Source organism: Xiphias gladius, chromosome 15 (genome assembly GCF_016859285.1).
Source record: "Xiphias gladius isolate SHS-SW01 ecotype Sanya breed wild chromosome 15, ASM1685928v1, whole genome shotgun sequence".
Taxonomy (NCBI): Eukaryota; Metazoa; Chordata; class Actinopteri; order Istiophoriformes; family Xiphiidae; genus Xiphias; species Xiphias gladius.
Genome location: NC_053414.1, coordinates 21,670,087 through 21,684,407, shown reverse-complemented (window position 1 = coordinate 21,684,407; position 14,321 = coordinate 21,670,087). Strand labels below are relative to the sequence as shown.

Below are 14,321 nucleotides of genomic sequence, written 5' to 3'. Positions count from 1 at the left end.
TAAACAGAGGCACACAATCACATTATAAAATGAGGAGGAAAAGTTGTTTTTCAACACCTCCCACAAGCCCATCATCACTTCACTTATCACTGCAGCAGACGAGTAGGGGGAGGTAAGTAATGAAGGGAGTGAAGCATTTTGTGTTGTTTTACAGTAAATCAAACATGCAAGAATAATTTTGAATAGAATCATTTTCAATCTTGGGGTTTAGGGAATTTATGAAGTCGTCTCAAATCAAACAGGTAAAATCCAAGTGAAGTAACAACCCATTATTTAAGTCACAGTCATCTTGCACAGCTGTGGAGATTTTGTCAAATTAAGTAACCAGAGATGAGTCCAGACCTCTACTATGAATTTTAACTCTTTTGATTGACTGTGAGTATGTGACCATGGCACAAATTGGGCAGCTCTGCTGCACATTCTTTCCATTTTTCCATTAAATTTCTATTAATGGAGGCATATTCTTAGCTCTCTTTGACCTGATTTATTGTAAAAACATGGTCAACAACAGTGTACTCTTGCAGAAGGAAATAATACAACTTTTGGATGCATGGCACATAAAATCTGGGTAAAAACAGTTTTCTGAGTTAACAGATGCCCAGTTGCCCAGCAGTAAAAGCTCATCCTGATTCTAACTGTTGTCTTCACTGAAATAAACAAGGAGAGTAAAGGAAGGCTCTTTGAACTACGGCTAACGGATCATGTCTTTAATGAGGAGCTTGATTTGTGATGATTGTTGCACCCCTTGTTTCAACTGAGCAACTGGTGGTCACTCCCCTTCCCAGCTGTTCAGATTATTGACCAGCCAATTAGTCTCACCAGCCGAGCTCAGAGCACAATATGATTAGTGCAACTAGCTCATCATCTCCATTGTGAGACTGACACCACTTCGTAGTTGGCAGTAAGACAGCTGTAGCTTGCATGGCTTGAAAAAGTGTCATTACTGTCATCATAGCCTGTAAGGCTGCATTCAGCATACTTGGACAGGGTTAAAGCTTTAATGCATGCTTTTTTTTCCAGGTAATAAAGCAAAAAAGGTTCTGGACAGCAGCTTTTCTCTATTGTTGTTATTGCCGGCTCATTCTGAAATGAGCTCTTTAGTCAGTGCACCAGCCCATTCAGGTCTAACTACTTCATTAAACCAAGGTTGTAATAAAATGTCAGTGCAAGTGTCTAGTGGTCATTATGGAAAATGTTCAAAGGATGTCCTGTTGTACAATGTCTTTTCTCAGTCCTCCGTTTTTACAGAATGTATGAACCAAAATCTTAACAAAAGCAAAACTAAATCCATAGAGACAGCCTTCATACAGCAGCAGTCTTCATATTATCCTCCTGTATGTTCAATTTTGCAATGTATTGCTCATGAATATTAATTTTATACTTTTCAGCCATACTTTTTTTTCCACAAATTGCACACCACTCATTGTTTTTGGCAGCCTATTTACCCCAGGTAAAATTCCATTTTAAGCCGATGTATGAGTAATAAGCGTTTCCTTTGCGTACCGAAGTTAGTAATACTTCCTCTCTGTGGGGAGAGAAAAAGTCAGATGTGTGAGTCACTGAACCATATAACTTTGTGTCAGACCAAAAGCTTAAGTCTTGGCCACCAATAGTTAGCATGTAAATAAAATAAATAAAACCATATATGCAAGCAAGTTAATTTTATTTATGTAAAACTTTTCTGAAAAAAAGTACACAAAAACAAATAAAAGAAACAAGCAGACTGTATAATATGTAAACAGGACATCTTTATATGCTTTCGTATAGTTTGCACTTTTAATAACAAACATTTTTACATAGCAGCTGTCCTCATGCTGTCTCTTTATAACCAATGTTGTGACATACTGTTTGGAAAAACAGCTAATCCTACAAAGCTGCACTCTGCTCATAGTTGTTGTCTGCATATTTATCAGGGGTAAATTTCTATTTTGAGGTAACCCATGTAGGTCCTTTACACAGTAAAATCAGGTACACTTGCACTCAAAAGCTGCTTTTCTTCCATGTGCAATAGATCTAGGGAGCGTGAATGCTCACCTAAGCAACTAACAAATGTGAAGGTCTTATGAGCCTAATTAGGAGCACATTAGGCTCACAGTTACTGTATCAGGCACTAATACTCGTGTTAGCTTCCAAAGGCTAATGAGGTAGCATATTAGGGCAATTACACTTGTATTTCTGATATGCTTATATGTGCATTGTGTGCTTAGCCCTGACTTTGACCATTAAAAATGATCACAGCAGGTGGATTGGTACCACCTGCATGCTGGACAGGGGCATAAAGTTAAAAGACAGAGAGAGAGGAGTATGTGTAAGGTTTAGAGCTAAAGGTCACAGCAGTAGTGAGACACAGTACGACTGGGAAGCAGAAAAGAGGAGGGCAGCTCACCTGGTAGTCAGACTGGCTTGCAACTTCATGACCTTTATTGAGTCTAAACCCCTCACTTCCACACTTCAGCATTTTCTCTGTCTTTTGCTTTTCACATAAGCCAGCAGTTGCCACCTTACTGTCTGTCATCTTGAACTTCCTTTTGTAACACCAACTATTGTTGGTACAGTACTGCAATCAAAACAAGTGCATTCAGGTCAATGCTTCCTTTGTACCTGGAAACAAGGTTGTGACAGTTGAGACTATTTCGATTTTTGTGTTTGATTAGACAGAGCTCCCACTGGTTAGATAAAAATGAAACTAAGATGTTTTCTTTTGTAGCAAAATTTATGTTATAGTGCAAGCCCTTTATATATAAAATTTTTCATATGTGTCGATACTTGTGACATAGCTGAACATAAGTGACTGTGATCAGAGTCTGTGACTCGGGCATGGTGCGATCGCTTTTTCATACAACAGGGATAAATGGGTAAAAGATGCTGGTAATCTGTACGTGTTAAGGGTCTGATGTTTGCCCTAACATTTGTCATTTCCTGTTTGTGTTTGTTTTGTTTTCTACCTTTGCTCCTTGCAATATTTAAAAATATATCTGCTGTCAAAAAACACAAGAAATGTCCATATCTTAGGCCTACTTTTACACACTTAGGCATTAGCAGCTAAGGCTACAGGAAGCTAAAGTTGCCTCCCAATAAAATCTTTAATATGAACTTGAATGAGCTTGAATTGTGAGGCATTGACAGAAATTAGAATAACTAACCAAACTTTAGCTCAGAAAAAAAGGTTAGCACTGTAATAAGTTTAACCCTCAGTCAAAGTTTGTTGAGGTAATGCTTGCTCCTCTAAACTCATATTTCATTATGGGTTACAGCATTTGAGAAAATAATTTTCACTTCTCTTTAAAGTCTCAAGTTTCAATTCTAAATTGTCAAGTCTCTTTATTGAGTTGTATGTAATTACTAAATGAAAGTTGACAGTACAGCATATTACTTTGAAAACTGCTGCTGGTTCTATTCTTATATTTAGGAGAGACTATACTTAATAACATAATGGATTTAGAAATACACTGAAGACAAACTTAAAGGTGGAAAAGTTACTGCTCTCCCTTCTTTTCCTTTTTTCTGGTAGCCTCCTTCCGTTCCATTTTTATTTAATTGTATATGCGACTATAACTTTCATCCTCATCTCTTCCCTCAAAATTTACTCATAGTCTCTGACATCTTTTGAGTAAGGTCCCCGAGTATTTTTTCATTCAAATTGTATTTAAGATGGATTAAGAAGGATAGTGGTGTACACCAAGCTTTGCCTCATTTTATGTTTTCTATTCAGTGCTTAATTAAGCCTTAAGACCACCCCAAGCTGACCCGTACGACTAATATTACTAAGCAAGCGGAATGAAAAATTCGGGCTCTGTCTCCCTGAATCATTTTATCACATAACACACATGCATAAATGCGTGAAGCCAAGCACTTAATGAAGGCTGATGAACACTTTGCACACACAGAGCCGCAGTGAGAGTGCGATCCCAAACATGTGGAGTCTGGAATTTGGGTGATTACTCAAACACTCAATGATAATTCTGTCCGGAGTGACAAGTTAATGAAAGGTTTGTTTTTTTTGTTTTGTTTTTTTTGTTTTGTTTTTTTGAGTTAAGCCCACTTCACAGTAATTGGGAGAGTGAGCTGAAATAAAAATAATAAGGCGCGGAAAGACTTGATTGTAACATGTCCCCTACATTATGATGAATTACCCATGTGTCGGGGAGATGAAGGAGCCCTCATATTCGCTTTGTGTTCCTTTCAGATTCAAGAGAATGCCTCTTCGCTGCAACAGACACATCTCTAGGGCTCCATTTACTGTGTTTTTTTTTTTTTTTTTTTTTTTTTTGAAGATTCACAGTTTTAAAACTAGTGCCAAAAACATTTTTCTTTATTTCTGTTTTTGCCCTTCATTTAGTTTTCATTGTTTTGTTCCTTTCTTTTACTAAGGGCAGAAAAGTATAGCATTGGCTATGCTTTGGATGCTTTTTAAAGTTTGATTGTTTGTTTTGACCTGAATTACAGTTAGAGATACTCTTACTTGTAGTCGACTCACTTACCACACAAAGGAACATTTTGTAATATAACCTGTGGGTTTTTAGTGAGTTAGTCAGTCAGCTGTGTTAAAAAGTTGCATGGTTTACCTAGTTTTTTACCTTTGTTTCCATTGTGCCTCAAGGGTACTACAGATGTTGCTGCACAAGAAAGAAAAAGCATTTCTTATTTCCCTGCTATGCATAGACTTTCCTGCCTAACCCATTAAGGAATTTGAATTACAATCAATCCTGTGAGACATGTTTTATTAAATTTTCACCGGAAGTTGGCTGCTGTAGGTTTACATAAAATACCCTCAACAAATGTAAATGCACGAGGAAACTAATTTACACACAGGTTTGTTTTGCCTTTGCTTTTGTCAGATAATGATGCGCTCCTTTTATAGCATGGTTTTGGCTACTAAAAAGAATAAGTAAAGGCGTCATTTTTTTGTTTGTTTGTTTTGGGATCATTACAGAAATGTAATAGCGATGCTTGTCCAGTTGTGCTAAGGCAAACATTTTGTACGTGACTGCTTTTAGGCTTTAGACACATTTCACACTGTGTATAACAGTCTTGTTCACATTTGTGCATTGAAAAGCACGGTTGAAATACTAGTATATTAATGACTGATTTGAAGCTTGAAGGGTATTAAAGAAATTAAAATCCCAAAATGTCGCACTCAAATATCATCTTTGTCCAGTAGCTGCTAGCAAAATCTATTAAATCTTAACTCACTTTTGACATGATTTGTTATATCAATTTTGCAGCTATAATCATGTTAAGTTTAGTATTACTAACATAAAATATTGTTAGGCATACTTAAAATCCCCAACCTGAAACAGTAACATTACCTGCATGTTACTGCTGCACCACCATATTCTCCTATTTTAATTTCTGTCTCCCTGTGTGTGAACTACTTTTTCTATTTTTTTTAATTATATAACTACTGTTGTTTTTCCTTTTTCTTCCTTTGTTTCTTTCTTTATTGCTTCCTGTTTCTCTCTCTTGCTTACTTTTAACTTGCCCAGGCGATTTTTCCTCCGTTCTTCCTCCTTCCTTGTCCTGTGTTTTCCTCCCATTCTTTTCATTTACTTTCCTCTCCTCCTTCTTGGCTTTATTGTGGGGAACAGTACAGTGACCATATGCTCCCTGAGTGCTTGTGTTTACTCCCTATTGTTTTAAAAGTAGGACTGGCACCTTGCCCTGTGTGTCCAACCCCAGTTTTTATTGGGATGCCTTTATAACAAAATCAAACTGAACTGATGCCCCATAAACCCAATTGGAGCTCTGTGCTCTCCCCAGAGAAACTTTATCTGCAAACATAGGGAAAAGAAAAATAAAGGGGGAAGGAAGGGTGATTAGAGGTCAAGCAGAGTGACTAAAAAATTAGCCTCAGCATTCTGCTCCTATATTGTGACAGATAAAGTGTAACAAGAATTAATAACACTCCACTCACAAATGACTGGGCCAAGCCGTGTTGGTGCAATGCATTGTTTAAATACTCTTCTATATGTTTGAACAGACTGTGGCTGGAAGGGTGAATGAACAATGCTCTTCCCTTGTTCATTCCCTCTGCAACAAATATCTTGTTCAAGGTGTACAGATAGAAATAACCAAATAAAGCTGAATTGGGAATTGCAAATTTTGAAAACTGGGAAGAAACCCAGAAATAGAAATAAAAAAAGTAGTAATTTTAAGTGAAACCATGTTATCTTAACTCATAGACATAAATGGGCCATAGTGTAAACAATAATTTAATATAGTTTGTGATCTTAATTGAGTTGTGATTAATTAATGTGATGTTCTCTCCATGAAAATTCCAACCAGCCACCCACACCCAATGCATATGCGTTTTATCATATTCACATTTTATTTCAGCTTTAAAATTACACTTATATCTCCTCCTAACTTGCATTTAAACCATCTGAAAAAGTTTAAAAGTTAACTTGATGAAACTAACAAACACAAAAGATTTAGACAGGCGCCCTAGGGAAAGGAAATGACAGAAGATTTAAAATGTCACACCATGTGCCTGGGAGGTTTAGAGAAGCTCTAATATGTAAGCGAAAAAAAAGAAAATTCAGACAAATCTTTAGATATTTTTTAAGCATCATAGAGAGAGAGACACAACTGCTGGCACTAATGGGGGAAAGCTATAAAATAAAATTAAAATCACCGGAGGGTGACAGACAGGAAGATGCATGGACAAAGGCAGGGGAAAAATGCATTTATTTCAAATAATTGTTATTAGGCAGATAAGCTGACAAATCCCCCCTCCCCCCTCCTCTAGCTTCTTAAACCTCTTGGTCACCTTATTCCCCTATTTCTCCTTTAATCTCTCCCTTTAAAAAAATCATAGAAATTAAATAAAAAAAACATCCAGTTTCTAAGTAATGTTGCTTTTTTCTTCCCTCCTCATTTGTTCTGCCCTCCTGAGCTTCCTTTGTGTATCTGTGCTTGCATGTGTGTGTGTGTGTTTTATGTATTTTCGGTTTAACTCATCACAGAAAGCCCCCAAGTCATCATAAGGACACAACGATTACCAGAAATTGACTTGCAATAAGTATTTGTTGGTTTTTACAAAGGGCACACTATGTGTTTGTGTGCGTGTGTTTGTGTGTGTGTGTGTGTGTGTGTGTTCGTGTGTGCGTGCGTGCGTGTCTGTGTCTGAGAGAGGGAGAGAAATGAGTCTTTGTTCCTTGTTATACGAAGCCAATTTCCAGTAATCCCCCTTTCAATGGGAGAATTTGAGGAAACTGTATAGGATCCTGAAGGCCAAAGCTGGGACCCATTCACTTACAATAGGCCTCTGTTTACACCGCTCAGAGCAAGGGGTTGTGGACTGAAGAAATCTTTCATCTTTAGTGAGCAGGGTTCGCAGATCAAACCCCTGGCTGGCTGGGGAAATCCAGACTGTCCCCAGTAACTACAAGGTACTTAAAAGCCATTTTAAAGGCCGTTTCTGTCCCCTCTGGTTGCAGAGCAAGTCGTCTTTTAAAATACTCAATTCACTCATTATTTGATTAAACGACTGATTGACGGAAAAACTAACTAATCACTCGACTGCCTGCTTAATTCGCTAACTTAACCTTTGAGAGACTGACGTCAATTTATCAATTTACAATTTAGCTGATTCGCTAACTAAATAAATAAATACAAGGATGACTGGTTACACTACTGGCTTAGTGAGTGACCATTTGTCTGACAGTTTTCTGGCTGGCTGGCCGGCTGGCAGAGTGAGACTATGACTGATAAACAAACCATCTTCTCTGATGCCCTGTCATCTCAGTGCATGAATTGGTTCTGCTTTAAGCTCCATGTGTCACTTACTTTCTGTCCCTTTTATAATTTCCTTTCCTCACTCTGCTCGTATCTCAACTCCCTATCAGGTTCTATTTTTGGCTGGACCACAACAGCGGGGCCAGCCCTACAAACACAAATGTCTGTCGCTGACTGACTGATGAAGTTACATGATTGGTCAGCCGGCCGAGCGTTGGAGTTTCCCCAGTGGCTCTTGCTCTTTGAAAAGCAGTATCGCCTTTGTCACTACATTTACCACCCTTTTTTTTTTTTTTTTTTTTTTTTTTTTAAAAGCACGTAGCGACAAATCTAGCAACATTTTGGACAAACTGTGGCTACTTTCCATAGAAGAGTTGCCAATATTGCCCCTTGAGCGTGAGGTTGGGCTTTCCCTCCGCAGGCAGTTGACGGCACTGCAGCTGACGGCCGTGATCTTCTAACTTTCTCTCCAACATTTTAAATCATTTTACAAGTAAATATAGCTGACATCACAGCACAACCATGGTCTTTAACTCTTGTATGGTGATTTTGACAGACAATGTTGGAGTTATAAAATCTGAATTTTGTCAGTGCAGAGCAGCAGCTTGGAAATGGCTTGGAAGTGACAGCCGGTGAACATGTAGTCTTAACAGACCACGTTTCAGTCACTATTTCGTAGTTGTTCCGTTGTCTGACAACAGAAACAGAAAAACATGTAAATGAGAGCAGCTTTATTGGAAATTCAACTGTATTAAATTCCCATTTATGTGAGCACAGAGAGTAGGAGAGAAGCAAACAGATAAAGGGCTGAAACCAACAGACACTAGGTAGAATGTAAATACGATGCGGGGAGGTCATGAATAATCTAATTAGTGTATTACGTGATCTAGTGACATTCGGAGCAGGCTTAAGCTACTTTCCATTGAAAGTAGTTGTTTACAGCAGTTCCACAACAATTTAAAACTATTTCCTCAATTTTTGGACATAGACCATACGCCGTCCAGCCACATACTAGGTTTTGACCTAGTCTTATTTCTTTTCCTCCCCTTGGACTGCTTTTTCTCTTACATTTGCTAGATCTCCTCATATATTCTTCCTTTGGTGTGCTGAGGGTCTGCTAGTGAGAATGTTTTTCTTTTAAAATACATTTTATAGTACTTCTTTAACCTTTATTCTTTACTTAGCCACGATATATGGTTCTCTGCCAACTGCAGTGACGTTGTATTGCAAGAAATGTGGAAATGAAAGGGAGTTACTGAAAAGAAAAATAGGAAAACTACTGACTATTGAAAATTATGTAGAAAAATTGATATGATGAGAAAAGAGAATGAGAGGAAAAGAGTAAATGGGGAACTAGAGAGAGATTTAGATCATAATTGAGTGCCACTATTACAGTCTGCTGCCTACCTTATGACCTATTATATGTGTATATATAAGAGGGAGGTCATGGCGTTCATAGAGTGAGTAACAGAAAATCAGATGGATAATGCAGGATATCTGCAGACCATTTGTGCATTTTACTCAAACACATACACGTACATATACACACTGTAGCTGTGATTCAGTTTAGTGCCCTTTGTGCTCAGTGGGGTAGAAAATAATCCTAGGCCGTTTGGAGTGCTCATGTATTGTACATGTTTGTGTATGTGGATCAGGTAAAGTAGGGAGTCATAACACTGATGTGTGGGAGTCACTTGAAGGTCTAGCATAAGATATTTAAATACCTCAACTGAAGAGTGAACCAGGCCTTTTGTTTGAGTGTATTATTTTTAGTGGCAGGTATTTTATTTCTAATTCGCTCTGTTTTTATAAATTCAGATTTTCTTGTTTTCTTGTGTGCTTCTGTTTGCTGTGTTAATTTGCTGTTGATGCTCTTGGCTGGTAAGGCAAAGTCAACACTTTCTTCATGTTCACCTGTTGTAATGATAAACTCGGCGTATGATATAAATATACCTCGCATCCACGGCATCATTACAACAACATACTCATGCCATATTCACTACTTGGGTTTCTCAAGGTTTCTGTTTATAACAAAAATACTATTCACACTCACTAATCAGTGCCATTTGGTTCTAGTTTGCCGTTCTTTTACTTAATATGAAACTGCTGTTGATTAAACTCACAATTTCCTTATCGTGTTCCACATTAAAAACCTACCATTGGTTTTCTCCGTAGTGCCGTGAATTCTGTCCTTCCACTGTACAAGTGGATTCTTATTCATTGGGAGACAAGGTGAGTTTGAGAAGTGCTTTTCTAGACAAAGTAACTCCATGGAAAAAAAAAGTGTTTTGGATGTTGACGCATTTAAAACACCTAGTCAGGTAAAGATGTAATACTTATTACAAATGTTGGTGTTATTAGAGCTTCTGGTAAATAATGTAGTAATGGCGCTCATCATACTCTACAGTAGAATCATTATGGCACTTACAAAATAGGGTGATAAATGCATAATCTCACACAGTGTTAACATAAGATATAGAAATTATACTAGGGACGTGTGCATTTTTGTGTTTAAGATGTTACAAAGCTGCCCTGCCCGATTAAATTATGCTCAATTTTGGATGTTTTCCGAGTGTTTTCTCACTTTTAGACTACTAAAATTAAATTTCTGTTTAATTTACAAGGGAATTAGTCAATAGGAACATCCCCAAATTATACCCAGGAAGGCAGAGGAGACTCCTGGCAATGCAAAATTTATATCCCAAACTTATGTGGATGATGGCGTGTGTAGTGGCTAGTTTCAGTTTTAGTTTTTAGTTTCTTCCTGTGTCTCTTCATTTTTTTTCATGACTTATTTTTCAAACAGTATATTATAGCAAAGTCCATTTTAAGACCTCCGAGACAACAGCTTGTGCTTCAAAACATGACCTATGTTGTAGTATATATTTTCTCTTTTCAGATGCCCTGCTCTCCATTGTTTTTCATTTCCCTCAAAAGTAGTACTTCAGTATATTTTCAGCACTGTTGTTTTTGTGTGTGTGTGTGCGTGCCTGCAGAACATGAGTAAAGCAGTGAATCATTACTGCCTGCACGATTGGCATCTAGGACTGACAGCTCTTCTTATGGGGTTGAATGCACATGGGTAAAACTTGGTAGATAAATTAAAGACAAAAAAGCAAAGGTGCACAGAAAGAACTTTGTACCTCCTCTGGACATGCAATTCCTTTTCTGTGTGTTTTCGATGGTGTGTTGTACTCGTTTGTTCAGTGTTTTTTAGTGAACCTCCCTCATTATACTGGCCCATTGGTGTGGGATTGTGTGTTCTCTGAAGTGAACAAACAAGACAGCATAAACATGTGTCATGCTACTGTCTCATTCTCTTTTTTATCCTCTTCCACTTTTCCTTTTTTTGTTTGTCTTTGACAATCTTGTCTCAAGGCAGTTTACTGGAGAGATTTTGTCTACAGCTGCGTGAGAGAGAGAGAGAGAGAGAGAGAGAGAGAGAGAGAGAGAGAGAGAGAGAGAGAGAGAGATTTTGCGCCCGATTAGTTGTAGGAGTGAGGTGCAGTGCTAAATTATTTAGCCACTTGGTCCAATACTAGTCAACTACTGGGTAGAAAGAGGGATGGAGAGAGAGGGATGGAAAGTAGAGTGGACTAGCCTGGGCTACTTTACTCATGCTCATACCATCATGTGTTACCCTTTAACAGTGGTGTAAATTGATTGCAGATTGAAAAGTCATTTATTTAAAGAGTACCACCACAAAAACACCACTCCTGTCTGCTACCCCTCAGCTCTGCATCAAATGCCCCTCTGCACAAGCGAGACTTGCATACATATGCTGGGTGGCAGCTGAGAGCGAGAAGCATGAAGAATATTGTACCCTAGTTGAGACAGTCAGCACACTCAGCTGACTCAGGTGGCAAGACATTTTATATAAAATAATATATTTAGAAATAAACAATAAAATGGACTACACCAGCCTACTTCCATTCATTCTGTTTCAACTGGGATGTTATCCTTTTTCCCTTGTCCAACGTGAGTGAGAACAGAGCCACAAAGGTCAATCGTATTACTACTAGTAGTAAACTATAAGTAGAATGATTTTATCAGTCCAAACCATGAAACGAATATCAGACAACACTCTTAGGGTCAAAAAATAAACAATATGTACCCCCCCTGAATTACCCATACCCATTTAGAATATGGCAGATGTGTCAAAGAAATGGGTTAAGAAAAGAGAAGAAAAAAAAACATTTATCATTGTTTCTGTATCTATTAAAGATGCAGAGATTATAAACAAATGTCTTAAATGAAAAATGCATGAAAAACCCTCAGCAGAGATTAAACATAGTCTAGTTCAGAAAAAAAAAAAAAAAAAGTTTTATGCTGTAAATTGAAATATGCTTCTCGGACAGATTTTTCTGCTGTACAGTTTGATCAGCAAAGGTTGGGAAACAAGTGTTTCGTCAGCAGTCTCACTATTTCATCAGCCATCAGTTCAGAGCTCAAATTCAGCAAAGACGATGTTGGTAGGAACTACGCAGTGCCCTGATGAGAATCTACACTTACAGACACATACAGGCATACACACAGTACAGAGACACTTACGCGCTCACATACACAGCCAGCCATATAAAATTATTACCCTACCCCACTGAATGACATTGCCATATTAAGCATTTCAGCTTTAGAAATCTTGTGTGTTTGTGTAAACATGTATGCCATGTGTTGTTTACCTTTACTGTTGTGTTCTGATGCTGACTCTGTTGTGACCTTTTAGCTAAGCCAGACCAGATTTAATCAACAGCAGACTTCTACAATTCAAAACAACCAGGAACTGTGGCTTTTCTGTGCATACGCACACACCTAGGCTGCCAAGTCATGGCTCCTTTGCTGTAAATAATGGTTAGGTTTGTTGTATTCCAGATTCTTTGCATCTCATTAGTCAATACAGGCCGGGAGTCAAACCTATTAAAATTTAGATTTAGTATCTCACACCCAGCAACACCATGCTCTGTATCAGCCTTGGACTTTCAAAGCAGCCAGTATATATAGCAAGGCTCCTCCTGCTCATGGAATAGTTAGAATGTCATAAAGTTAAGGAGACATTGCCTGTTTTTCAGGCGAAAAAAGTCAAAGATTTTTATATATTCTGTGAGGAATCTGGGTGTTATCTGGGTAGTGTACAAATGGGTCATTTTATACGACTGTATCAGAATGTCTTTGCAACTTCTCTATACTGTCTCTTGACTAATTATGCCTTTTCCCTCATGACAGAAGAGTTTTTGACATTGACAAGAATGAAAATATCTTTATTTTTAATCTGCTGTTCCTTAGCATTGTTTGACACACAGGAATTATTCTTCTGTTTGAATCTGAAAATCGTAACAGGAAGCATTGTCTTCTCTGCTCTTTTCCTCGTCTGTGTTTTCAGAACCTGCTGTCAGAGAAGGTTGACCAGATGATGGAGTGGTCTTCTCGGCGTTCAGTCGTCCGGATGAACGGTGACAAGTTCCGTCGTTTTGTCAAGGCCCCACCCAGGAACTACTCTGTCATCGTCATGTTCACTGCCCTGCAGCCTCAAAGGCAGTGTTCTGTCTGCAGGTATGCATGTGCACGCACACACACACACACACACGCACGCACACACGCGCACACACACACACACACACACATGGCTTTCAGTAGGCCACAACCTGGCGTAGCTCCTACTGTAACAGCCTTTCTTCCGTCATTGTCTCAGTTGCTTCTTTTATGCCTGAGATGACACTCATGTCCTCCTGCAAGTTTACTCAGTGCACTGAAGTTCACCTACAGTGGAAGAATTAGTGAGCTCTCAAGTCTCACACACACACACATATGCACACATGAGCACAAATGTCCTAGAGCTCATCTGATATTTCACATACCCTCCTTCCACAAACACATATATACTTGCACACCTTTGGAAACACAGAAAAACAACATTATATAACAAGAACCTGTGGGTCACGTTGACATTTGGATCAAAGGGACTACTGCCAAAGGGGAATGAATAAATTCCACAGAACAAGGCCAACAAATCCTACTTACCCACTTACATTCTTGAAGCATTGAAGACATTTTCCAAAAATCTCAATAGCAAGTTTTAAATTTAATTTTTATTAACAAAACCAGACTTGCATAATTTTTTCAGTTTTTCAGCACTATGGACAGCTGTGCATGGAACACTAGTATTCATAGTAGAGATGACTCTGGAGCTGTCCATGGTCCTGAAAGCTACTTTGGATTAGTCAGTGAAGCCATGAGAAGCAGTGTTGGGTATACAGTTTATTTAGGATCATCATGTGTCAAATGCCAGATGAGTACATCTGCTGCACTGTTTTCTCTCCTATCATTATGAAACCGACTACTGAAAATTCAGCATGAAGAGCATAAGTAAACTTTATAAGAGTAAATACAAAGTTGTTATCATTCACCTGCACTAGTACTTTTAGTGTAGACTTTGTCTTTTTTGATAATATACACACTACACTCTACGGCATCCAATAAAAGGAAGAGAAGCTACTGTTTGGATTGCATACAGCATGTACTGTACACAGATCGCCCAAGAGCCCTCCACCAAAGAGCTTATGTTTTCAAAAGTGCCTTTTTGTTTGTTT

The 14,321-nt window shown here is 38.3% G+C and overlaps 1 protein-coding gene across 4 annotated transcripts in view; it reads left to right on the top strand.

Moving 5' to 3' along the window:
- tusc3 (tumor suppressor candidate 3) overlaps window positions 1-14,321 on the top strand; it is a 68,747-nt gene that overhangs the window by 13,682 nt on the left and 40,744 nt on the right. For all 4 annotated transcript variants that reach the window (XM_040147116.1, XM_040147118.1, XM_040147117.1 and 1 more), the window contains exon 2: window positions 13,115-13,284. In XM_040147116.1, coding sequence (XP_040003050.1) covers window positions 13,115-13,284 — 170 coding nt within the window. The remainder of the gene's footprint in view (window positions 1-13,114; window positions 13,285-14,321) is intronic.